The sequence below is a fragment of the Anarrhichthys ocellatus genome, unplaced genomic scaffold, assembly GCF_004355925.1.
Source record: "Anarrhichthys ocellatus isolate YVR2014 unplaced genomic scaffold, GSC_Weel_1.0 scaffold21, whole genome shotgun sequence".
Lineage (NCBI taxonomy): Eukaryota > Metazoa > Chordata > Actinopteri > Perciformes > Anarhichadidae > Anarrhichthys > Anarrhichthys ocellatus.
In genome coordinates, this window is record NW_022280051.1 from 934,179 (window position 1) to 960,217 (window position 26,039).

The window sequence follows — 26,039 nt, forward strand, 5'->3', positions numbered from 1 at the left end:
ACAAGGCCTCTTCTTCAATCATCCACATTGTTTGTGTTCGCAATCACTTACATTGAGTGTCTCATGGTTGTTGTATTTGGCTCTGATGAGTGGGGTCTGAATGATGTCCAGGTTTGTTCCTGTCACTGTTACTGGGGTATGTCCACTAAGGGAGAGATAAAAAAACAAGGTTTAAAGGATAGCTCGGAGTGTTTTGACAGTGATATATATTGCTCACTGGGAGAGATATTGATGCTGAAACATTAGCTTGCGGTTGCAAAATTATGATGTTGTAGATGGTTATAATTTTATTTTAACTGGATAATTTGCTGCTGTTCATTTTTGTCTGTATTTATCAGAAGCGCCTGCTTTGCTGGGATATCTACAGGATCCATAGCATCCATCAATATAAATGAGCAGTGAGTAACATGCAAGCTCTTGTCATAAAAGTTAAGTGACTGAAACATGCCCTTGTACCATACCTGTAGATGCTCCACTCAGGCTCTAGCTTGGTGATGGTAGGATCTTCCACATACTCAAACCGCAGGTCTTTCTGGAGATGAGCCTTGTCTATGCTCACGGACACTGACACGTTTCCGTAGCCATTCGGGGAAGCATGGGTGCGGCAAGTGAGCCACTGGCCACCCCTCCTAAAGTGATGACAGGATGATGAAAACTGGTTATTAGTCCGTCATAGACTACCAATAGAATTTTATCCAAAAATATAAAAACTCAGGAGTCATCTCTCTAGCTGTTTATCACTGCCGGTGCAGACTACTAAATCATTCAAAAACCAATATCAATTTTAAATTAAAGATGGTTGAATGGTTGCTTAAGTGGACATGGATAGATTATTAGTTTATTGACTGAGCATGGAATTGTGCATTGATCAGTGTTAGGTGGTGGATTACAATATGTCTTTTCTCAAACCTCATTCAAAAAAAAAATCTACTAAGCAAAAGATCCACCATCGCTAAATAACAGATGGAAGCCTCATGATTAAAGAAACTACACAGCATTCCTTGATCACCACCATTTTTTTTCCTCCAAGGACATTTCATTATTGTGTCAATTTATGTTGGGGAAAAAATGATCTTGCAAAGATGAGAACTGTCAGAGGGGTTTACTCCCTGCAGTTTGACTAACATGGGCTTTGACTGAGATTTTAATTGACTGTTTAAGTGTGATTGGCAGAATCAGCTCTGGCTTGCTCCCCACTAACCTCAGATAAGTGCATGGCTGGTCTTTAAACATGATTGACACGTTGCTCCCAGCGTCAAGGTGGCTGCCGGTGATGTTGACAATGGTTCCCCCAGAGACTGGCCCTCGACTGGGCTTGAGGTTGATAATCCTTGGGATCTGGAGAAGGGGCAGGGGTTGTAAGGTCACAAGTCAAACAGAGGGTGAAATCAAGGTGGATAAAGCATGCATGCGCAACAGTGAAATTCTAGTGCTCAAAAACTAATAAATACAGGTTAAAGGAGTAGAGTGAAGGTAAACCGGAGTCCTGCAGTATTTAATGTATTGGGCAAAATGATAGGAATCCTCAGTGGGCAGGTAATAAATAAGAGAGGCAGAAAATATGAGGGAGTCTGTAAAGTTTTTTCGATGTGAAAGGTTTGCATTCTTAATTTGTTTTCATTTATGTAAATACAACCGATAAACATCCTGGGAATAAAACTAAATGTTTAACTCATGTCAAAATAAAGAGTCCTGTAAAATGTAATGAAACAATATACTATGCAAAGTCTTTATTATTAGCCCAGTCATAACGCCTTCTTAAAAATAAACAGCCTTTCTAACTCACTAATAAGCAAAGCATTTCTTAAATTAGAGGATGAGACACAAATGAGTGAATTGTATGATTAGTCAACGTGTTAATGAGCTGCAGGCTCCAGAGAAGAATCTACTGAGCATTCTCAGCTAAATATGCCTTTGAGTGTTAGTGTATACCTGCACTCATTAATCCCACTTACATACACTATACTGTGGTGGAAAGCTTTGACGTAGCAGCAACTGATGTATTCCACTCGAAGCTGGGCATAGAGTAAAACCTCCTCCAGTTCATTTGGCCTTCTTATAATCTCATCTCCAGCCTGCTCCGTGGTGTGACATCTAGACCTAACATCATATAATCCTGTACAGAGGGCCCCCGTTGAGAGATAAATCTCAGCCAGCGCCCATTAATGGATGGCAGTAAAACTGATAAAACTCCATAAAATGAGTACATAATGGCAACTACTGCTAATTTATTTCCATGTGTGCGAGAAATGCTGATAAATTGCGTGCAGAGTGGGTTTTTGAAAGAACACAGAAAGTGTGTTATGCGTGTGTTTTTATGTGTTCATGGAATGAATGTATTTATAACCATAAGTGTTTCTTTCTCATTCTGCACTCATTAGTGACCGACTGCCAGTTATGTCTCACCAGTGATACACGCGTGAGATATGCAGAGGGGGAGAATCTCAGTCAGAACCACACCACGTCGGATCATAGCCAAAACATGTACGCACAGTATTAACACAGTAGGTGAGAACACAGATCAACAACCAGCAAGGTGCCAACATGCAGAGTGTGACATATGCAGCATGTGTGCCTTCTTGCTCATGGAAGATAAATACTGTATACAATGAATCAAAATGTTCGTGATAATAGAAAATGATCAAATATTGAAAGCGTAGACTCACCACAAAGTAGTAGTACTTGGAGGACTTTGCCATGAATTCTGAACTGCACTCTCCAACCCCGACACAGACCTGCACATTCCCAGTATACTGGCTCTTCTCTGCTTTACCCATCTCACACACAATCCTGTCAACACACAGTAGCACAGTTGTGGAATACGTAAGAAAAAACAAAACATATGGAAATGCATGTGCAGACACACCCAAATGTATATGCCATGCACATAAAAGCCAATAGAAATGCAGCAGTTCACCTTGTCAGCAAATGCTGAGCAGATTATTTAAAAAGAATGGACCTAAACCTGTTAAAACCAAAATAAAATAATGCATTATTTGGCAGCGACTTCACCTTCCGCACAGTGCCAACTTGTGGGAGAAAAAGGGAAAAGTCTCTATCGTTTTACATACGACCTCAAATACAGCTACCTCTTCTGCTGGGTCAGCATTTGCTTAGAAAGTGCTGGCACACAACTTACTTTCTGAGCAGAAGAAGCCCTGGCTCTGGTGATAAGCCAACTTTAAACTAGTTTAAAATAATTTGACAGACGGCCCCTGTAAGGAACCAAAGCTCTGGATTAAACTCAAAAGTCAACTAAAATGTAACCTCCTGAACTTTTTTTTAATGATTATGGGAACGTGTGTGCTTATGTGCGTGGATGTGCTAATATGAATTACTTGAATTATTGCCACTGTGACTTGAATTTACATCAAACTCTAATTTCTTGTGGTCTAGGGATTAAGCTAATTTGACATTAGTTTACCTGGCATGTCATAGTCTTTGTCTCTCTCTCTCTTTTACTCACACCTTCTTTCGTGCTGCTTTACACACACATGCCCACAAACACCCTGAGGTGTGTACTCTCACTGATCGGTTGGTCAGGCTGACTGATTATGGGTAACACAGGTAACATAGTGTTGCAATATCGGTGTGTGACTCAAGTGTCTCTTTCCCTTTAGGGCATGGCGTGCTCAGCTGTGGTCAAAGTGCTTTCAACGGGAATATGGCAAGTGAAGGGAGAACACAAATACTAGACTGAATTCAGGATTTAGCTTTGTTGCGGTTCCAAAATATAGTTTGACTTCTCACCGTGGTTCCAGTGCAGCTGGAGATGTTTTTATTCATAGAGATTATGTACATTTTAGTTGAAAAAATAGTGAATTACTGTAAAACAAAGCTCAGTATATTTGCTATTAATTGCTGTTTTCATCTGGCTGCTGCCTCAAATGTGTAATGCAAATTGAGACGAAGTGAGGATTTGCTGTTTGTGCTGTCAATGTTCTATATTCAGTCATCAATATAAAATGTGACTTACTGTTCAGCAGGTATGTAGCCCTCACGTATGGGGGTGCAATCCACTTCGGCCACCTTCACGTTATCCTCAATCTCTCTGAACTCCAGTCCCAGGTTCTCGCCACGAATAGTCACGAGTGTGCCGCCCTCCCTGGGACCCCTCAGAGGTGTGATCTGTGGAAAGTCAAATCTGGATTAATGATTTTGGAGATGTTTTGTTTGTTTTCCTAAACAACAAGCTTTGGTTTGTTGAACAAGGCATTCTGCTGACAAAATAAAGTGCAATTAAATTAAAAACCCTACGAGTAAATGTAATAAAAGTAAAGGTTTAATATAAATTTCCCTCTCTTTGTCTCTTGATGTCTATTATGTCAAATCTATCCAAAGAGTTTCTTTTCTATAATCAAAAACTAAAATGCATTTGATGTCGGCAAAATTAACCAGAAAATTTCAAAGAAAATTGACGTAATTGCTTTTAGACATGGCAAATGACATCAATACTGCGTTGTGTCATACACTTCCTAGACTCAAAATGACATGGCAAACATAAGAAAGCTATTTAATTAAAGGTATTAACATAATCTGTCTCCATTTGATATCTCCATTAGCTGCAATATGTCTCCCAACCCCTTGTCCATACCGTACACAGAACTATTTTAAATTCCAACTTGATTTGCAACATATCTGAAATTAGTGTGTCAAACAATTAGGAGATCCATGGCAGTGCACAGTATATTCATGTCATGAAGAGCTTCTTCTAATAGCGACGAAGAAGAAATGATAGCTGTTAATGTTAATATGAATGAACATGAATGTTAACTAGCATCTGATAATGAACCCTTTTAATAATATTCAAGCCAAAATGCTAACTTCCCAAATGGTGTGAGATAAAGAATATTAGTGGTTTGCCAGTAAAAAGACGGCTGCAGAAAGAAAATAACAGCTCCAGTGACAGCTAAGGGGTCAAGACTCGGGGTCAAGGGATTGTCATTGCTCAATCCTGTATTCACTGAAAACCATGACAATATATTATATAAGATTAACTTAAAACTTGGCATTGGGTGACATATTTGTAGTAATCAGTGTCCTTTGATTTATCAGCAACATCTCTCATTGTTGATGAGGCGGTTCTGACATCCATCAACGCTTTTACTCACACAATTACTTTTTTGGCCAGCGAGTGTGTATCAGGCCGGCCCAGATGGATGGATGTTAGAGACGGACAGATAATAGTCTGTTTCTATCCGTCTCTGTCAAGTAGAAGTCCTGCATGCTGCAAAAAGGGCCCCAGCTTTAATGGTGCTGTGTCACCATACCCCCCCTGAAAAAGAGTGATCCCAAGGATTTTCACTGGGGCCGAGATTGTTTCTCTGCTTGGTTTGCAGTTGGCAGCGTGACCCCCTGCGGCGTTTCACAGGTAGGGTGCCGAGTGAGTGTTTGTGTGTGTGTGGCTTTATCTTACGGCTGGAAGCTCTTGCTTGTTGTGGTGTGATAATCTTTACGTTACAACCACATGAGCATCAAACTATTTTAATTTGTTTATTTCTCGAAGAAGTGAACTGATACACACTCCCCTAGCTGGGCTTGAAAGGAACTAGCCAATCGAATGACAGAGGCCAGCTCAAGCCAGGTCATGCACAACACAAGTCGTGTGGCTGCCGTGTGGGAGATATCGTTTTAGTATGCTTCAGAGTCTCTGATTAATAAGGCTCCCTGCTGATATCTTAATGAAAAAAAGAGCCAGCGGGGAACAGGGCTACAATACATGCAATTAAAAAGATTGCTAACAATGCATCGTAGCTCTCAGTTTATTAGCAAATATGGAGGATGGAGAGGGACAAAGAGTTAAAGAGAAATAGTAAAGGAGAAGGAAGAAGCAAAAGAATGGAAGAGAGGGAGAGACGCAATGAGGCGTTGATTAGATTTGTGACTTTGACAAGATAATTGACGGTTGGGCAGAGGCAAGCACTTAATCACTTCTCGTGCTCTCTCCCTTTCTCTTTCCATCTTTCTATCCCAGTCTCTCCCTCTCATATTGTTGATGGGAGTCGTCATTATAATGAAGCGTATTAGAATGCATTAGAGCCCTGGTCGTCTTGGAACAGTCCTCACTCCTCACCCACTGACGGTTTTTATGGGGGACGTGAGAAGGCTGCAATATGTCCCGGCTGCAGCCTCGGGGATGCAAGGAGAAATACAGGGCCTATCTCTAGAAATGAATCCAGTGCTCGAGGTGAAGACAAACAGTGCCGGGGAGGATGCTCTTTACTAATCCAGACTTCTTTAATAAGCCCAACATATGTATTACCATCTTCTGGTCACCTTCTTCAAGAGATGATTTGATTTTGCCTAGATAAAATGATCACAATGTTTTGGGTACGAGTAGATGAAAAGGTAGTAAAGTCTCCTGTTTTGGAGATGTCTATGTCTTCAGTGTCCAAAGATTTCAGACTATTTTTTTCAGTTTCTGACTATCCGTCTTTATTTAGAAAAAAAAGAGAGAATTCTGCTGAAACCCATCGGGTTAACATTATCCGTGGAGATTCAAGATTACGAGAAACAATGGGGTCTACGGTGCCGCTTTCAGTGAATCTTCACCAAGGTCAGCCACTTATCTGTATGCCGGTCTATGTAGGATGATGTAGAGAGAGGAGAGCGGACAGCTGAGAAAGGATTAACCTTCCAAACCTGTATCCCTCACCCCCTCTCTTTGTCCACACCCATCACTCCCTCTGTCTTTTTTTATCCACGCTTTGCTTCATCCCTTCATATCTAGTCAGTCACCATCTGCTCTTTACGCTCGTTCTAAGGAAAATGACGCAGCGAGGACCTTTATATCCATCATGGGGATATGGGGAGGCTGTAGGGGTATTCTTCCACCCCTTCAGCATGATTCACATGACTCTATTCTGTCTCAGTCTACCCATCCGTCACCACTTCTCTTTCATGTTAACCCAATCCATCCTCCCCTGCCTTCATCTGGGCATCTTTCCATCCATCTTTCCTTTGCATCCTCTTATCCTTCATCTCGCTGACCCTTCACCCTTCTGCTATTGCCCCTCTTATATGTCTTTCACAGGTCAAGTCCATTTGCCTCACACGGTGTCTGTGGTTGTCAGGAGCAGACTGGGTTACGTGGGGGTTTGCGTGAGCATCTGTGCAGAGTTGATTGATAACTAGCAAGAATGAGGATGATTCGTCTCTTTCAAGATCTTACATGGACATTCCCAGTGTTGTATGTTCACATGTAGGAGCAGCAGGAAGTGATGCGGAGGGACCAACTATGGTCTTCTTCTTAGGACACATCTAACCTTGGCTCTTACTACAATGAATGTAAATAATGTAAGTCCTATTAATGGACTGTAATTATTTCTGTGTGTGTTTGTGTGTGTGGTCTATAAGTTAAAAGGCATTAATATAGGCATTGCTTGGCTTGTGGAGATGCTTATGTGTAAAGTACGGACTTACTGCATGGACATATGTGGACAGTAATGCAATCAGTGTGTGTCCCACCTGTGTGATCCTCGGGTGGGTGCACTTGCTGTTGATGCCGTTGTGCTCCAGCCACTGGTTCTCGGGGTGGGGGCAGTGCTGTTTGAGTGTGCAGCGGTTCTCTCCTTTGCACCAAACACATCCAAACAGTGGGTCTGCCTTCAGACACAAACCACAGCTTCCACGCTGGGCGTCGCACTTGTACAGATGGACTAAAAGAGAGGGAGGAAAGAGAGATAAGGGGGGGTATAACGACAGAGGCAGAAAGAGTGGATAACTCATGTGAACAACCTTTGTAGAAATGATTACAGGACAGCAAATGCATGCAAATTTATTTTGCGCAAAAGCCTCTAAAATAATGGGCACCTCAACAGTTCAAAATACACATTAACTAAAATGTGGGTTGTTTACCCAAATATCTCAATGTCTGTCTGCGGCTGGCTGTTTGAATATGCAAACAACAAAACTGAACATTTTGAGAGCGTCATTCGTTGATATCTTTGTCTCATTATTTCTCCATCTATCATCATCATCCCTCTCTCTGTCTCTGAGTTCCCGACACTGCTGCTTCTCGCCTCTGCTCATTCACCGCGCATTTAACATATTATCTCCATGGCAACGGGCCAGCCATTTTTCTTTTTAATTGCCATTAGATGCATGTGTGATCTGTCCATCAAATGATGACCTAGGAGCAGCTTTCTCTACAGGCATACAGAGGTGGGAGGGTGGTAAACAAGGACTCTTTAGTTCTAGCATCTCCCTCTAACTTTTGTTGCTTCTTTAATTTCACACTTATGCTCAAGGATATGTTTGGTACAACGTATTTGACTCAGACACATACACACAATCATAAAACACAAATACCTGACAAACTTTGCCTTACAGCACAGTGTCATGTTGGCATTTCATCCATATTTTAACAATATGTTTCGAATGCCTGACTCTACTGCCTTGGGATAAAATGAGTTGTTTTCCCATCAGAGAACTACAACCCCCAGCATGCTGCCGTTTTCCTGCCCCAGCATGGATCACTCAGTGCGGTGGGTCGCCAGTGGCCAAACTGAATCAAGCTAAGCAGCAGAATGCTGAAAGCTTACAAATTCAGCACTGAGCTGTCATTCCACATACTGAGAGTAGATGAAGAGCTGGAAATTACAGGCAGCAATACATATCATACGTTACCTGTTTTATCTCTGTAAATCTAGCCTTTGCTTACTTATATTTATTTGTTATTTATTTCCATTTTTTTGTTCAGCTACATGTTTTTTTTTCCATTACGGCTCTTCTGAAATGTATGCCACAGGAAAGCACATTACGTTACCGAGATGAGAAAAATGATGGATGGAAAATACTGCCCAACTCTCAGAGAGGTTCTGACAGAGCAAATAACAGAAACAGCTGACAACAGACTACAGTCTGACAGTGAAGTGCAGGACAGACATACAGACCAATGGAGAGAGACGGGAGGGAAAGTGTAAAGAGGGGATGTGTTAAAGTTAACCACTCTACATGGCAACATCAGGGGATGGATGCTGAACCTCAGCACACCGCCCGCCTGTTGCCATGGAGACCAGCTCCAAGGGCAACAATGAGAAAGCAGCAGCTTTACTGTGTGTTTGTGTCTATGTGTGTGTGTGTTTAAATGAGAGTTTATAAGAGACTATGTCAACTGAATGTGTGCGAAAGCTCTGAAAAAAACTGATATGGTGTGTGAGAGCGTGTGCATACTCGTGCCTCTGTGCCCGCTCACCTTTGTTGTGGGCGGGGTTGTCAATGCTGAAATCTCCGTTCCAGATGACGGTCAGCTCCACGGGTAGACTGCTCATCTCCATCCCATCATAGAAATACTATCACCATGGAAACCAGAGCGGGAAAGATAAAGAGACGGGGAAGAGAATATGAGAGAGAGAAAGAAGCTGTTGAGCTACTTTAAACTGTCTGTCATCTCCAAGTCCAAAAGGCTCTGTTGTAACAATACTCCTTTGAATGTAAAATGCATCATCAACAGGTAGCTGTAGACGCACTGAATTCCCAGACACAATATACACACCAGAGAGCTTTCAAAGACGGGATTATTTTTCATTTGATTCAGTAACACTCCGCAGCATGGAGGGTTGGTGCTCGAATCATAATTTCCCACTAAATTACAGTTTCCTTCCTGAACTGCTCAATCAAAGTACAATATTTGGTTTGTACTGTGATTAAACACACAAATCCCGCAGACATCTCTACACACACACACACACACACACACACAGTGATGAAGATAGACAGGAAGATGAGATGTTATTGTATCAACAGACGATTAGCATCAAATCCAGTATAAAGCCCCTTTCCATCCTAGCCTTTCATTGCTGTCAATGCATTATTCAGTCAGTGAATGGAGCATGATCGCAGGGAACGCTGTACAGGAGAGAGAAAGTTAGGCTCTTGTCTTATCTACACACAGTCTAGCCGAAAGAGGAAAAACGTGCGCGTGCGCGTGGCTGTATGTGTGTGCTAGAGATTGAAAAGATATTATGGTCACTGTTACGGGAAAACTTGGGGCGTAAATGGGGCGTTTTTATAGAGATTGTGTTGGTGTGCGGTGCTCAATAACGATATCCCAGAGAAGCTGCAAGTAAAATACACACGCATGCACACACTCATTCTCACCGATGTATTTTGGCACTGCACTGAGGAGCTGTTGAAACGCAGGGCAGGAACTCTGTGCTCGCTTCCCTGGATGGTCAGCAGACACTCATACCCCCTCTGTCCAGACTGGGGCTGGGGGAGGTTCTTCGCCCGTAGTGTGATGGGCTTCACCACATTGACCGGCACCAGGATCCTATCTGCAGGCAGCAACTGGGGACACCCCTGTAAGAGAGACAACGAGAAAGGGAGGGATAGTGTGTTACTATGGGTCTGTTTATCAGGTTTAATGGATAATTGCATTTAGATTAATGTTACGCGAGGAGACCCTGCAATGTAATTTTGCATCTGAGTGATATTAGAAGTGCAGTTTGCCTGTCACCTGAGGCACACAGTGAAGTACACAACTCTCTTTAATGGATTTGAATGGAAGAAAGATAAATGTTAGCAAGAGTTCCAGTCACAAATGTAAATCTGGCCTTTCGTGTGCCATATTTCATATGTAAAGGACCAAACATAATTCAAAACAAAAATGGAAGCTAAACTAAAATTACCGTCACCTTTTTTTTTTGTTTGAGCACTGCTTTATTACATTGTTAATGATAATACAGTAAAGAACAGTTTACATTGGTTGTTTATTTATTGTTATCTATCTATTTGGGGACACTGAGGATGGTTGTTAATTGCACCAGGAATATTCCTACAACGTAACTGACATAAAGTCTACTGTATCGTCACAGAGCAATCAACACTTTCATCATGTAGCAGACCATCCAGCATTTCAGCAGCATTCATTTAATTGAATGAAATAGCCTCTTCAGCATGCACTGCTTTCTGCTTGTTTTAGTGCTTTTATTTGTGTTGGTTCCTGGTGGGCTAAGTCTCTGGGTTAGACCGTCCTCGGACCTGATCACATTCACTGTGAGTTAAGGGCCAGCTGAGCTCAACAGGTACTCCACCGTCATTATCTACAGCACGGGAGCATTAGGGACACGTTGAAACAGACACAGGTTGATTTCTGGCCGTGCAGTATTTTGGAAAGAATGAATGACAGAGAGAGGAGGAGATGAGTCGCTTAGCAATTGGAGGTCTAAAATTAAGAGCCAATCAATTCAGGTGTGAGTAGCTGGTTCTATATAGAGCACCTATGACTTGCATGAAAGATGACGAGGCGAGGAAAGAGGAGGAAAACAGAAGAGGGGAAGAGATGGACAGAGAAGAGCAAAGGAAAGACGATCAGTGGAGGAGAGAGGGAACAAGTGAAAAGCAGTGGCAAGGACAGTAAAGTGACTGACAAGCAGAAATAAAAGGTGAGGAGGGAGGTAAAGGAGGGTAAAGATAGGAAATAGAGAACAGTACCTCTCTGAACTGTTTCATGTTAACGCTGAGGAGCGTTGGATAGAGAGAGAGAGAGAGAGAGAGAGGGAGAGAGAGAGCAAAATCGGCAAAATGACAGAGAGGAACAACAAAAGTATGGAGTGACTGAAAGAGGCAAAAAAAATACTAAGCATATGCGACAGGAGGAGCGTTAGCATGTCAAAGAGGCAGAGGGAAAGAGGGTGAAAAGAAAGAGAGCAGATAAGGTGAGCCCCCGCATGGATGGAGCTGGGGGGGAGTGAAGCATAGCGCACGTTGAACTGGGTGATAACACTTGTTTGAAGTTCATTAAAAGCCACTTGATTGAGTTAGGCTGAATGACTGACTGGATGGCTGAGTGGCGAGAGAGAGGGGAACGCTCTGTGACACTATTCACAAAGTTATTATAGATAAATGACAAACAGGGCGAGTGAGTTCAGTGGTGGAAGGAAGAGGTGGCGCATGTGTGTTTGCTCTTCCAAATCTCATTTTCCTGAGAACGAAGGGTCGTATTTGGAGTATGAAAATGAGTGGGAGAGCAAAGAGAGATGCAATCCATTTTTAATCACATCTCTTCCAGTTAATACACATGAACAATAGGGACAATAAATTTGATCTAGTTTGTTGAAATGAAGGCATGGGAATCACTGGAGTATGACTTAAGCTGAATCTTGAAGACACAGATCTACACTGATAGTGGCGTATGTGCACACACACACACACACACACACACACACACACACACACACACGCACACAGAGAGAGAGAGAAAAAGAGAGCATCAAGTGTTCTTAAACATGAAAGCAGATTCAAGGTTTACTCACACTGACATGCGAGCGTGTGACACTAACACACACACATGCGCGCGCACGCACGCAAACACATACAAATAATAAACTAGAGCCTTGGAATCCCATTACAGTAAAAGATGAACAGCCACAGTCAGACAGCATCTCCTGCATCATTTGCCTTTATGACAACATGTCATGGAGATGGAAAACTTCAAAAAGCAACTTCCAACAGCTGCTGACTACATACACACATATATATACTATTTGAACAATTCATTAACACACCTTCCACTCACAGAGTGTTTTTACAACTGCAACTACACATCCATGTGCAGCAGTCGTATATAGTGACACATGAACACACTCTTTCACACATATACAAACAGGTTTATTCAAGCCCATTAACTAAAGTCATTTGCTGTATAATTGTGAAGCAGGCTTGTAGAGTAAAAGCAGTCAGTAAAATCTTAATTCTCAGCCTTTTTAAAGTTTTGTGACAGAAGAAACGGCAAAATATAAAAGCAAAAATCAGATGCCTTAATTGCCTCGATAACAATGAAAAATTCCAAATGTGGCAGGGAATCCACAAACAAGCAAGTGTGTGCGCTGTGTTTTTTCTCCTACTTAGCTCAGATTTTTGTGTTTGTATGTGTACATACACACTCAGACACAACACACTGTGATTGTTGCCAGTAGTCCCTGAGCCCAAGTGGGCTTTCAGTGGTTTGAATAAACACACATGTATATCCTAGTTGGCTACTGATGCTGGTGGTGCTGGCAGTGACGCTCGCTGTCGCCTGTTAAGATTAATTTCAACATTTAAGTTGATCTAATGTCAGTGCATTCATCTCAGCCCCCAACGACTCAATTGCAAAAAATAACAGGGGAGCAAATGCAAATCATAGATACATGCACACAAACCACATATCACACAGAACCATAAATATGCACATATTGTAGCTGAATTCAAAATGTACAACTCCATCAGGCAACATACTGTCGAGTGTTGACTGCTTGTCTCCTATCAATAAGAGAAGGAAAATAATCTTAATATAACCTCGATGAATTGAACCAAAACTATCTGCATGGGTAGTTACCTGTAGAGGTAAGTGAGAAAAGCTTTTTGTAATTTGGGTGAAACAACTCTTTAATATATTTTGTCCCGGCAGAAGAAAGAGATAACAGTTCTGTCAGTGGGAGGTGATAGAGACCATAAAGTACAGATGTGAAGCAGACGAGTTTATACATGTGTTGATGTGTGTCTTTGTGCGAAAATATGAATGTAATCAAGGACTTGCACTAAAGCACGAGGATAGCATTACTTATCATAACCGCATAATAAGCGCTGACTTCTGAAAACCAAGTTGGCGCCTCTCCTTTTTTAAAATCGATATACTGTAATTATCCTTCATTCTTCCTCTCTCCATTACCGACTCATTGTTTTCTGACCTCATCTCGGTTTCTCTGTCACGCTCGTGCTTTATCCCTCCTTCATTTATCACTCTAAACCCAGCCTGTGTTGTTCGGCCTATTTCACTCACTGACCCTTCCTCATTTCTCCATCAACTCCTTCTCACCGATTCTCTCTCTCTCCCTCTTTTCTTTCCTGCCTTCTTTCCTTCTTGGGGACCTAATTAGATCTGATAATTAGAGGCTTGTGGGAGGTGTGAAAAGGTGGAGATAGGGAGAGTGACAGAGAGTAGGCTGCAAAGTGGGAACAGTGAATGTAAAAGCCCTTGGCATAGTTTGAAGCAAGGGAGGAGGGAGGGTAAGAGCGAAAGAGAGAGGCCCATAATTATAGCAGTGTAAGGTGTGAAGATGAAGAGGATCTTCAGTTTTCATACACTACACACACACACACACACACACACCTTGTGGTTACCAAGAGCTCCTCTTTACTGGCCTCTGTTTTATCATCTCCTACAGAGCCTCGGGCAAAGACACTCTCCCGCTCTCTGTTCATTTTCCCTCCTGCCCAGCTGATCCTCAGCTTGTTTCCATCCTGCCGTTCAGTTCTCACCTTAACTTCCCCCCCCCCCCCAAATACCTCTCCTTCTCTGCTTGCATCTCTGTCCTTGCTCTTAAAGGAACATTGCAATTTATTACAACTTGGGGGTTTTATTAGTAGTTTTGACCATCATCAATAATGGTGTTTATATCATTCCACTAGCTGCTAAGGTCAGAGAACCAAGGCGAAATTGCCACAATTAAGTATGACCGGGCAATGCAGTCTTTATAGGCCAGATTGTAAACAAACAGTTTAGCCAGATGACCTTTATTCTAACCACTTTATTTAAAGATAAAAAATCATTTACCTCCAACTTTGTGTCATTTTTTTATTCTCAGTTTTGACATTTCCCTTTTGTCTTCACTCTGCAAAGACTCATCTGACTCCTCTCCCTACCATTCCTGTCCAATATTGGCAACTAACAGATATTACTGCCTCTTTAATACAATTATCTTGATCCCTTGATCAATACGTTCCTGGTAAATAAACTCCAAGGTATTGATCAGCACAGACAAAAAGTAACTAATCCAAGGATGTGCTAAGGGGTAGTGATACAAATTTTGTAACATTAATATATTTGGTGTGTTTTGTATGTCCTTACCAGCTGAATCTATTAACGAGAGGCTTGGCAACAGCTTGTGATAAGAACATGCGGTGTTGTAGACAGAAGAAGAAGAAAGCCTGTGGTTTTCATCAGACAAAGAAAACAGGAAGTGGCCTCAGTTTTAGTTGCTTAAGGTGAGGCTTAAGGTGAGGCACTTGGGATGGGGATTAAAGATAAATACGCGGGTAAAGAACTGTTTATTGTGTAAACAAGCACAGCCTATTCATTATAGAAATGCAACAGTACTGGTCAGGAATACCTTCTGGCTATTTATTCAGTGTAACCGATCGAAGCCGCATGCATGGTCTCTGTCAGTGAGTGAGCCTCATCAGAATGGCTAAGTCCTTGAGATGTGTGGAGGGCAAATCGAGACGTGGCCTTGGTTAATGTGCCAACAGGCAAACGTCTGATCCATGTGCCCATATTAAAAAGGCACCCACTGTACGGCCAGGCATAGCTTTAAATCTGTCCTGCCATGCATACTAACAACAAGCTCAACCAGTGGGGAGATTTGCCTGGCCTCGATCATTTGCATAGCGTTGAGGGATTATTCAGATCACTGCCTGAAATCCCTTAATTGTAATAGTACACAAAAAGTCTTCTGCAGCAGAAAGAGGCCATCCCATTTCACGGAGCAAAGTTGACTTGTTGCCTATCGTGAAATTTGGGAATGATTCTATGGATAGCCGTGCGTGTGCCTGCATGTTCTCATGCTTGTATGTGTGTCTAAATCATTAACTCAAAATGGCAAACCAAAAAATCTGGCAGCTAATACATGACCTTGGATTTGAGGGGTTAATTAAAAGCAAATTAAAAGTCATTAAGCCTGCAAAACACCTGCTTCTTCTGTAGCAACACGTCAAAAAAAGGGATGTCATTAATGTGCTAATACCAAATCCCCTTTTGCTTTATTTATGGTTTTCTTGAGGATTCACACATTATTATCCTCAGTCAATATTGACCACCAGCCCCGGACTTAATTGGAAAAGTAAACCTGCAAAGACTCAGGCTCGGGCCTGACTAAGCAGACGGTTCAAAAGGATAATGGAAATTGTGGAAAAAGAAAAATAATATTGTCTATGCAGGTTGAATGGCTCGGGGGAGACATGGGTGGAATAACACAATTGAGCGCAGACTGCTCATCAAAGGAGGCAATCTGGCTAAGCTTGTCCCTGTCCGTCGTGCAGCGTCTGCCAACCCAGACATGAGCACTAGTGATCTTCATCATAGCTCACCTCAGGCAAGGATTAACAGGCCACTAACTCCATGAAAAAGCCTCTCCCTGAAAAATACCGTACAGGCCGCCAAAAACCGTATTCAGATAAACACACACAGAGATATACAGAGACATACTGTACCTCACACCAGAGGTTACACACATACATGGGCACATACCCAAACCATCCTTTACCTCCTTGCTCTGCGCTGAAGGCCGTTACTGTGGCAGTGATTTTAAATCAAAGTGAGACCTCTCTCACAGGATAGGGGGAGTGGGCGGGGGTTAGGGGCATTCGCTGAATGTACCCCATCCAGTGAATGGCTTGTCCTCTGCAGCAGAGCGGTGTAATTACGGTGGGCTCTGCTGCAACGGGAATAGAACTGGCTGCCAATACTATTGATAATTCACACAGAATAAGCTGTCGCGGGGAACAGGGATGGGCAAGAGGAAATGGCTCCGTTTTATTAGTTTTCACTGCCCTTTGATGTGCAGTCAAGAGCGAGACATGCCAAGAGACTCATGCCAGATGGAAGCACTGCAGCTGAAAGGTGTCTCAATCCTTTTAACATAACTCTTTTTACATGTGAAACCTAGACGGATAGCCATTAGTGTCACATAGCCAAACCTTTCCTCTCAATTTACTCTCAACCATGTTTTATTACTTAGCTGGCACAATTCAAAGAGGCCGGCTGGAGCTGAGCAGCATTAAAAACTATGATATAATGGGATTCTTGGACATTGTCTTACTGGGCTGCAGTTTGAATGGCTTTGACTCACCAAGCAACAACTCCAGGGGGGTTTGGTGATTGAATAACTTGGGTTACCGTATAAATAAGAAAGAAAGTAAATCAAATACACACTTTTATTGCCACCTCTCGCTTTGGACTCACCTCAGGCTTCTTGACTCGGCCCTCCTGGAAGGAACATGTGCGAGGGTCGTGGGTACAGTCATGCCTGTATTTGCACCAGTGGCACTGGTAAGGACTACTCACACATGACAGACATCTGAATGGAGAGCAGTGTTGTGAATTAGTATTGAACAGCAGTGAATACGCTAGAGAACAGAGGCTCAATATGCCTACTTATTTATGTATACAATACAATTTCCAACAGTTTAAGAATCAATGCCAGTTTTTTAATCAATACGAAGGGATTAGTATTATGACAAGCTGTCTGCGGGAGAGACGTACTCCAGAGAGCTATAAGTAAACATAGACTTACGACTTGTGCACGCTGCAGTTGTAGAAAACAAAACTGGTATTTACGAATGCCAGGCCCGTCTCCTTGGATTTGAGATAGAGCTGCACAATCTGATGGTCACCTAGAGAAAACAGATTATAGTTAAAATGAATAGTTTGACGCTCAGAGGTAGACGGAGTGTTTTGCATTCAGGCATAGAAAAAAGAGGAGAAAAGGAATAACAGAAGAAAGAATTGCTTTTGCTTCAGAAGTCATAAAATCAACCCATTGTTGACAGTTTCATTCAACTGAAACAAATAGTAGAAGCAATATAGTATTATAATGGGAATAGATGTATTTCACTGCTACCTATCCAGCACGACACTTTAAAAGAACCCCTGCCTGCTAATCTTTTTATTCTCTTCTTCACGTATCCTTTTTCAGAGTCTAGTCACATTAGATTTTCCCATGAAGAAGAGATGACTGAACTACTTTGAGCCACAAGTGCTCAGCCTGTTGCTGAGGTAGAGGCAGTACTGTTACCTGGTAGAGAGGGGGAGTAGAAAGGTTGTGTTGGGTTAAGTTCCCCTATACCTGCAGCCTTATAAGAGACTCTAAAAGTTGGTACAAAAGCATTTCCCTTGGGATGGAAAATATTCCCCCAGAAAAGTCTTTGAGAGTGTCTTTGACAAGGTAAAGGTGGAAGAAGATGAAACAGAAACCGTGTGTGTAAGTGTGTGTATGTCAGCTTGCACCTCTTGTGTATTTGGTGTGTCCTTTTGTCTGGCCCTAATGAAGAAGTTCATGTTTAATTCAACAGCACATCCACACACATCTAACTGCTCTGTCTCGGCACTACCGATGTACGTCTCTCTCTCATCCTCGCTCCATCTCGACACACGGGTCTCTTCCGTTGCCTTCCACACTGCGACTCCCTCTGCTCCCCCGTGAGTCTTTCCATCTCTCTAACAAAGAAGGAATCATTCATCAATCACAGTAAAGCACCGCTGACAACGGATCTGTCCTAATTAGGCCACCTAAATGTTACCTTGAAGCCTGCTAGCACTATCTATCTATCCCTCCCTCCCTCGCTTCACTCCATCCATCTCTCCTTTCCTTTCTCTCTTTCAACCCGGCTTAGTCTAATGAGTAGTAGTAAAAATGAATGTTTCAAATATAGGCAAAATGTGGAATATTTTCCTCTTTCTGAAACAGCGAAAGTATATCATCGTGTACGTTTGCGGGCGTGGGAGAAGCATAAGATGGGGAGAAATGCTTCAATCGTGTGTCTCAGGGCACATATTTACACATCTGTGTTTGCACGACTTTAACATCACCAGCTTTACATGTGGTTGACATGGCACACATCAAAGACATGTTTTTAATACCCCAAAGCACCCTCAGGCTCTGTGTCAGCTTTAACTATATACATGTTTGCTGTCTATCTGAGGATTTCTTAATTGCAGTGGTGTCGTGTGTCAGCTCATGGCATTGTATGTGTGTGTGTGAAGCTTCTGTTCACATGGGTGCACTGACTAAATGAAGGAAAATTTGAATATTCATGCATATGTACAGCTCAGGCCTACAAGGTCTCACCAGCACTGCAATTTACTTTACTTATCTTGTGTTTTTGGGTCCGATATCTACATTTCCCGCAAGCGACAAACAAGCAAGTGTGAATACCATTTTCAGTGGTTGCGTCGAAAAAAAACCCATTAGTGAGCATTCCTTTGTATGTAAATTTCTGAGCATTATTGATGGATCACCATCTATTTCATTATTCATTTTGTCCTTTTGTGGAAGTATGGAAGGAAATGGCATCTTCATTATTTCAACATGAGGACACATTGAGGGTTGGTGATGAAGGATTGCCTGCCTGGGGACAGGCCTTCCCAGATGGGGGCCGTGTTCAATTAGACCAGGCTTAGTCGACCACAGAGAGGGGAGGTGAAGAGCAGGGGAATTAGAAAGAGAAAAAAATATATATATTTTCCCTTCTGTGCTTGTGGAATGAATAGTCAGAAATGTTTGAGCTGTTTGCCTCTTGAAAGGAATGGAAACAGCGGCATTGTCTGCGGGGACTGTGAAATCTCCAGGCACTAAATTAGCAAAAATACTGTTGTAAAAACACTTAGTTGTGCAGCTTGATATTCTCCCTTTTACAGTGAAGTTAACTCCCATCACTCCCTCTGGAGCATATCCACTTTGAGTGAGGGTAGAGAATAGATCCCACAGCAGCCTAATACCTAATGTTCATTCAATTACTAAACATGTCCTAGGGCAGAGCTCCAAGGCCCACTGAGTTACTGATGGCAACAGGAAAACAAAAATGCAAAGAACACTCTTAGCCCTAGGACTAGCATGCTTCTGACTGAAGGGAAAACATCCAGATCAATGTCTGCTTCCCCGACAGAGATGTCTGTTGGTATTCAATAGGTGCACCAATGTATATATCTCCTTTATTAATAATATAAATAATGACATTTTGACAGGTTACCAGCAGGCTTCCTCTACACTATCAGAGATGTTGATGTCATGTACACCGTAAAAGCGTTCATGATGCAAACATCAAATCTAATACCAACAGTGTAAAATCATCCTCTGGTTAGTATGGTTTCGTATATTTCCTGATCGCCTGAGTTTGTTGCTTTCTGGCCAATAAAAGGTTACAAAAGTTCCACTCTTACCTTTGTCAACGATAATCCGTGGCATCTCTTTCTCAGCGGGGGAGAAGCACTTGATCCGGTTTCCCTCCACCAAGCCATTCATCTCAGCCAAATCCTCAAAGGTGCAGTTGACACCCGCAGAAAGCTCTGGGACATTATGGGCCTCCAACACCAACTGTAGCAAGGGGAAGATAGAAAGGTGTGTTACTCTGTCAGCATTCTCTGCAATATTATGGTAAATATTCTCTCTACAGCAATTGCCTGGGCTGTAATACGAAATTAAATAAAAATGATCTCATGACAGTGATTAGCAGCTCTAATATTATGGTAAACCATATCAGGAGAAAACGGCATGTACTGTCGGGAGGAGTCAGTTAAGTTTCAATGACCTCACATCGGTAACAGCACACAGCACACAGTGAAAATCAATCATTTTGATATTGATAAATTGATGAAGCAAGACCAAGTGGGATGAATAAGTTAGATTTGTCCCCCAACTGTGACTACATTGCCGAGATTCCCACACCAGTTTTGGAGCCAATGTGCACATCAAACAGGACTATATCCCAATATTGCTGAGGAGAAGCACAGCTGCAAGTTCTGCACAGGGTAATGATCCATCCGCCGGGTGGTCAGAGGCCAAAGGAGCCACTGGGAGACTCTTGAATGAATGAGAAGTTAATATATGAACAGCCATTAGATGCATCCTGTCCAGACATCAAAATAATAAGACACTGATGCAGTAAGATGTAGATTAAGTTAAAACTAGAATCAGTGTCATCTTAAAAACCCATATCTGATGGCCAAAAGCACTACTACCTTCCTAGCCCCCCCCCCCCCCCCCCCCCCCCATAATGCCGATTAAAAGCAGAAAGTTAAGTTAAGTGGATGGTTGAGGAGAGGAGAATCTGGACAAGAGGAGGACAGAAATAGCAGGAAGACTGAGGTGAGCATATAGGCACCTGGACATGCAGGTAAAAGTGGACTCTGTGACTTAGAGAATGCGAATCTTTCCTCTTCATTTGAAAAATGCTGCATCAGCTCTCTCTCTGCACCTCAGCAAAAATTTGCATCAGGTGGAGCAGGAGGAAAAAAGAAAAAAACAACCTGTCCTTGAATAAGAAGGGGAAAAAAAGAGGGTCTTGGAGCCAGGTGGAGTGGGGTCAAGACCAGAATATACATAATGATGGAAAAGCGTGTCTGCAGCAGGCCTTGCTCTGGGCATTGATTTGAGGCAAGTCCATAGTACACTTGTGATGTGAGGCTGAAAGCTGCCTCAGCGGCAGAGAAGGGCTGACCTGCGCTGTTTTTATATTGCTGTTTAATGAAAAGAAGGTGGCGTGGGTGTGAACAGATACACAGCTTCCCACATAAGATGGACAGTGCACGACCGGGCTTCCATCTTCTTACACATCCTCTATCTCACTCGCTGCTTACTCTACCTCTCACCTTCTACTTCTTCTCTGGCTTTAAATCATTTTTTTCTTTTAAGGAGGGCATACAGCCAGGCCTTGAGTTTCCTCAATTACATGTAGAGTGGTCATGGCCAAGTCTAGCCACAGCAGGGCTGCATAAACATGAAAATAACCTATTCAGTTTAACATCCTCCATACTTACACACACGCACAAATGCCCTCCTGTAGTTTACAAAACACCATGTCTAATATGGAGGATATGTGATGATGGGCTGTTCATGTTGCCATGGTAAAAAAGTATTTAAAAAGTATTTAATTCTTTAGTCTAGGAAATAAGACTGTAGAGATGAACATTATTGTATATATATATATATATATATATATATATAATATAGCTATATAAGACTTTAAATGAATAGATAAGTTTAAAACAACAACTTATGTATGGACATAGAGGCAATTCCTCCCGAAGCGTATAGCATAACAGAAGACACTTTTCAAACAAAGAGAATTAATTGTGAAAGAAAAATTGTTTTTTTGTTTTTTTTTCTTAAAATGGTTCTGATTTCAGCAGTGGAGTGTCTCTGTTTCATTCTTGGCTTATCTTCCCCAACAAATATTTAATAACACAAAGGTCAAGGAGGAGCCCCTGTCTGTCTAGCAGAAGCCTCTGCCCTGCAATCAGTTGGATGGGAGATATGTTGCATAGCCTTTGGGTAAAGCCTGGTCGCTGGGAAAAGGTTAAACACTCTCTAAAGGATCAGAGTTGAGCAACATCACACACACAGACACACAGACACACCCCATGCAGAGGTGTACCTCAGAAAATCAGCACCTCTCATGTGACACTCGGAGCAACGCGGGGGGAGAATAGTTATTCAGGCTTGACCTTAGAAAATCATATTGGATATTTATGCACTTAGTCTCTGAGATTCAAAGCCATTTCCAAACCATACAGGAAATGGGAATTGAAATGGGACATCACTTAGGTCACAGGGATTATCATAACATCTTTTATAACATTCCACGGAAACTCCCACGGGTCTTTGTTTAATTTATTCCCCTAAAATGCAACACAAGCTTAATCAGCTAAAAAGAAAAGCATACAATCTGTATATAGCAACATAACCAACCATAACCATATCAGTGAAAATGACATATGTCACCTTCTCTCCTAACAGATAAGCGTGGACAGACACAGAATCCGCTGAAAGGAGGAGTTACAAAACTACGGAAAAACAACTACCTAACAAATGTTTGTATTTCTCTGCAGAGACATATTTTGTTCCCAATGTATCACAGCTCCTTGCACACTAATCAATACACTTCAGCAAAGAAAGCAAAAACAATAAAGACCCTTAAATCAGGCAGCTGTTTTAAAATGAAATGTCTGGGGGGGGAAAACTGTTGCATTTAGTTGCCAACAATCACAAAAGACACAGCCGAGTTAAACTGTGTGCGTTTAATGGTTGTTGACATTCTTTGGGAGAGTATTTCACTGGACGGGACTGTTAGTTTGTGAGGTCAGGATTTGAAGGATGCATGTTGGCAGGCAGTAAAATGATGTAAAGCAGGATTATAGAGTTAACACTGTCTACTAATCAGTATCTAGAGCATAATTACATCGCATTACAAATTATGCTTGAGTGTGTGATATTGTCAATCTGCCAGACAAGATTTTCTCACTAGCAACACATTGAGCTAGCCTCACTGTTTACTGCAATATGGCGCCACTAAAATAATGCTTGCTGAAGTGTTTGTTCCTTATTGAAAGGAAAATATATTAAATCTCCTCGAATTGAAAAGCATTCTATCCTTCATACGGCACAAGAATGAAGCATCACAATAATACAATAAGGAAATGACAACTATTACCTATTTCATTTTGAAAAAGGAAATCGGCTCCGGTAGTGTAATTTATTAAAGAGTAAAGAATATGTAATTGCGTGAGAGGAAATGTATGACATGGCAAACACTGTGCACAGCCTTTAGAGAACAAGTCATTGATTCTCTCTCAGTGTAGATGAGGAGTAGTGCGTTTCTGTCCACTTACCGTGACACTAAACTGGGACACTGAGATGTTGTTTGGGTGGACACTGAGACGCACACACTGTTTGATGTCTGATGCAAAGCGACGGGGCTCTGATGAGCGCTCGCATTTCTCCTTTCTGGTGCACCTGGAAAAAACACAAGAGTGAGAGTGTTATTCAAGAATGACAAATGCGCACACACACACACAAACATGCATTGACTTCGTAACCTGACCAGGTCTTACTCCTTTACACCTGTTGGCACCTGGGGGAAAAAGAGAATGTCCCGCCGCTCCCTGACAGACGGAGCTAAGACACATTTATCATATTTCCTCTCTGGCAGTGTACTAGCTACAGTGGCTGGTGAATGGAGACCCGGTCTCCAAGGGGCGGGGAGCAGTGGCATTTAAAACAATGGTTGCTCTATATGTGGAAGTGGAGCCGCTCCATTGGGAAAGAGGTAGGCCTCGTCTTTGTAATGCTGTCTTAATGACTGGCATTCATGGGCAATGCCAAGTGCAGGTGGAGATGTGGATGTTGGCAGGGGGCAGGGATGGATTCCTCCACCTCTTAATACCAAACCAGGTGGTCTAATCCAGTCCAACAGTGGTTTGGGCAGTTGGGAGGACTGGATCCTTTGTGTTGTTAAAGGAATTTACTGGCTCCTGTTCCAAACAGTATCCCTCGACTTGCTGCAGTGTAATTCCCTGTAGTTTGAACTAAAGGGATTTGTAAGTGAGGTGGGTATGAGAACTGCAAACACTTTAGAAAGTTTATAAATGCATTATTAGAGCGGAAGTGAAAGACAAAACACTGATGAAACCCGGAGTTGTTTATAAATGTATGTCCAGTGAGAAATTCTGTGAGAAGTTAACCCGCCCGAAATGTGATATAACCTCAACCGTCTCTGCTTCTCTTCCCACAAAGTCACAACACTCTTGTTCTCATCTAATCCCCTCATAAAGTTGAATCCCCTATTGGTTTAGACAAGAACTTTCTGTGCATTAACAACCTGGAAACACCACAGGGTGTCCTAAAACTCCTTTAGAGAAATAAAAGAATGAAAAGAAAGAAAGAGGTCGTAGTCAATGAAAGAAAGACCTTCGAGGTGGTTGATGTCTGAGACACAGTGATACCTTATGCAGCAAGACGCTTCTAATCCAGAATTGGAGACATTGGGGGGGGGCGGTTTGACCTGACATGAGTATTGTGAAGCTAAGCGGCCTAACGTGCCGCAAAGAAGACAGACATAAAGAAAAAGAAAGGAAATAATCTGTTTGAGAGAGGGAGAGAACAGGAGGAGGGGTAAATAGTGCAGGAGAGAGAGAGAGAGGGGGAAATAAAGCAAGAGAGAAGCAAGATTTAAAGGAAGGCAACCATTGTTGGCTTTCTGTGAAGCTTTCACTGCTAAGCCGGTATGAGTAGGGGTTTAATCGCTTCGGGTTCCTTTGTGCTTCTCTATCACTCCTGTCTGCTCCTCCTTTTCTAGCACTGATTTAAGAAGACCACATGATATACGTACCCCCAGGCAAACAAACCCACAGATGCACACTTTCACTTACAAAATATACAAGTTTGCTTCCTTTCATACCCAGAGGTCTGTTGTTCACACCGACGGATAGTAAAGCTGCAGACAGATGCTAAGCAGGACATTGTATATGTTTTTGTTATTCCTATATCGAGGTTTCTCTTTGTGCGTGTTGCTAGACAGTGTAACAGTATGTTTTGTTTTGGTGGAAAAATAACTCAAATTTCATGGCAAAAAGACTAGGAGACATTTTAGGGTAGTGTTCATCTGTGTGAGTCCATGTACAATCTTTATGAGACGTAATTACTTTGGTGAAATTTTGCAGCCCACAAGTTTTATCATCTGCAATACAGTTACAAGCCAACTAGAAATAATGAGGCAGCGTGAGATGATGAGTGCAATGATTAGACCTGGCATATCTGGACTGGGGCCTGTTAATACATAATCATGAGAGAGGGTATATCAATCTGCTCTAAAAAGTGGACAGGGGACAATTTGTTTAGCTTGTTATGCAAATGTATAGCGCACATGAAAATTCAACTTCAACAAAGACCATCAATCCAAAGAAAAGACCAGTAATTGCAACCCCTTCTGGAATTACTACTTCCTTATTCACTGGAGCGCGTGTGTTTGGCCCTTCAGCTGTATCATCCCAGATTACACATCTAAACCAAATTAATCTACATGTAAAAACAAGGGATCTCATATTGTACTTCATTTAAGATTTAATCTTTAAGTGTATTATACAAATACAATAATATATTTGATATTGCTAGCATTTTGTACCATTAGATGACAACGTTTCAGTGCGTGGGGGCAGGTTCATCATTCCCTGTGTTTATGGAACCAATATATCATACCATTGACTTCATATAAATTTCCTTTGCAAAGCCAGCTTTTAATGTACACATTTTACTTTCCTTCACAGACTAAATTTAAAATGTCATATATACTGTATATATATAGAGGTGGTATTGCAAGCCAGTGAAATGTATTGCCAGTACCTGGGTGGCCTCTGTGTTTATCTATGAAGATGTCACTTAGCCCTGTAGGGACTGTAAGTTCCATCTCTTTCTCAGAGTCAGAAGGTCACAGACATGCTGGGTAGGATGAAACAGCCAACAGGTTGATTTATTAACTTCCACATCTCAGACACGGACCGTACA

At 42.0% G+C, this 26,039-nt stretch overlaps 1 protein-coding gene across 1 annotated transcript in view; it reads right to left on the bottom strand.

Annotated features, from left to right (window-relative positions):
• plxna4 (plexin A4) overlaps positions 1–26,039 on the bottom strand; it is a 205,782-nt gene that overhangs the window by 35,194 nt on the left and 144,549 nt on the right. Inside the window, exons 6-17 of the mRNA XM_031858799.1 lie at positions 23,369–23,492; positions 19,922–20,075; positions 17,277–17,376; positions 16,946–17,060; positions 10,102–10,302; positions 9,197–9,293; positions 7,468–7,658; positions 3,977–4,128; positions 2,667–2,790; positions 1,202–1,338; positions 462–629; positions 52–145 (exon numbers count right to left, since the gene is read on the bottom strand). Coding sequence (XP_031714659.1) covers positions 52–145; positions 462–629; positions 1,202–1,338; positions 2,667–2,790; positions 3,977–4,128; positions 7,468–7,658; positions 9,197–9,293; positions 10,102–10,302; positions 16,946–17,060; positions 17,277–17,376; positions 19,922–20,075; positions 23,369–23,492 — 1,657 coding nt within the window. The remainder of the gene's footprint in view (positions 1–51; positions 146–461; positions 630–1,201; positions 1,339–2,666; positions 2,791–3,976; positions 4,129–7,467; positions 7,659–9,196; positions 9,294–10,101; positions 10,303–16,945; positions 17,061–17,276; positions 17,377–19,921; positions 20,076–23,368; positions 23,493–26,039) is intronic.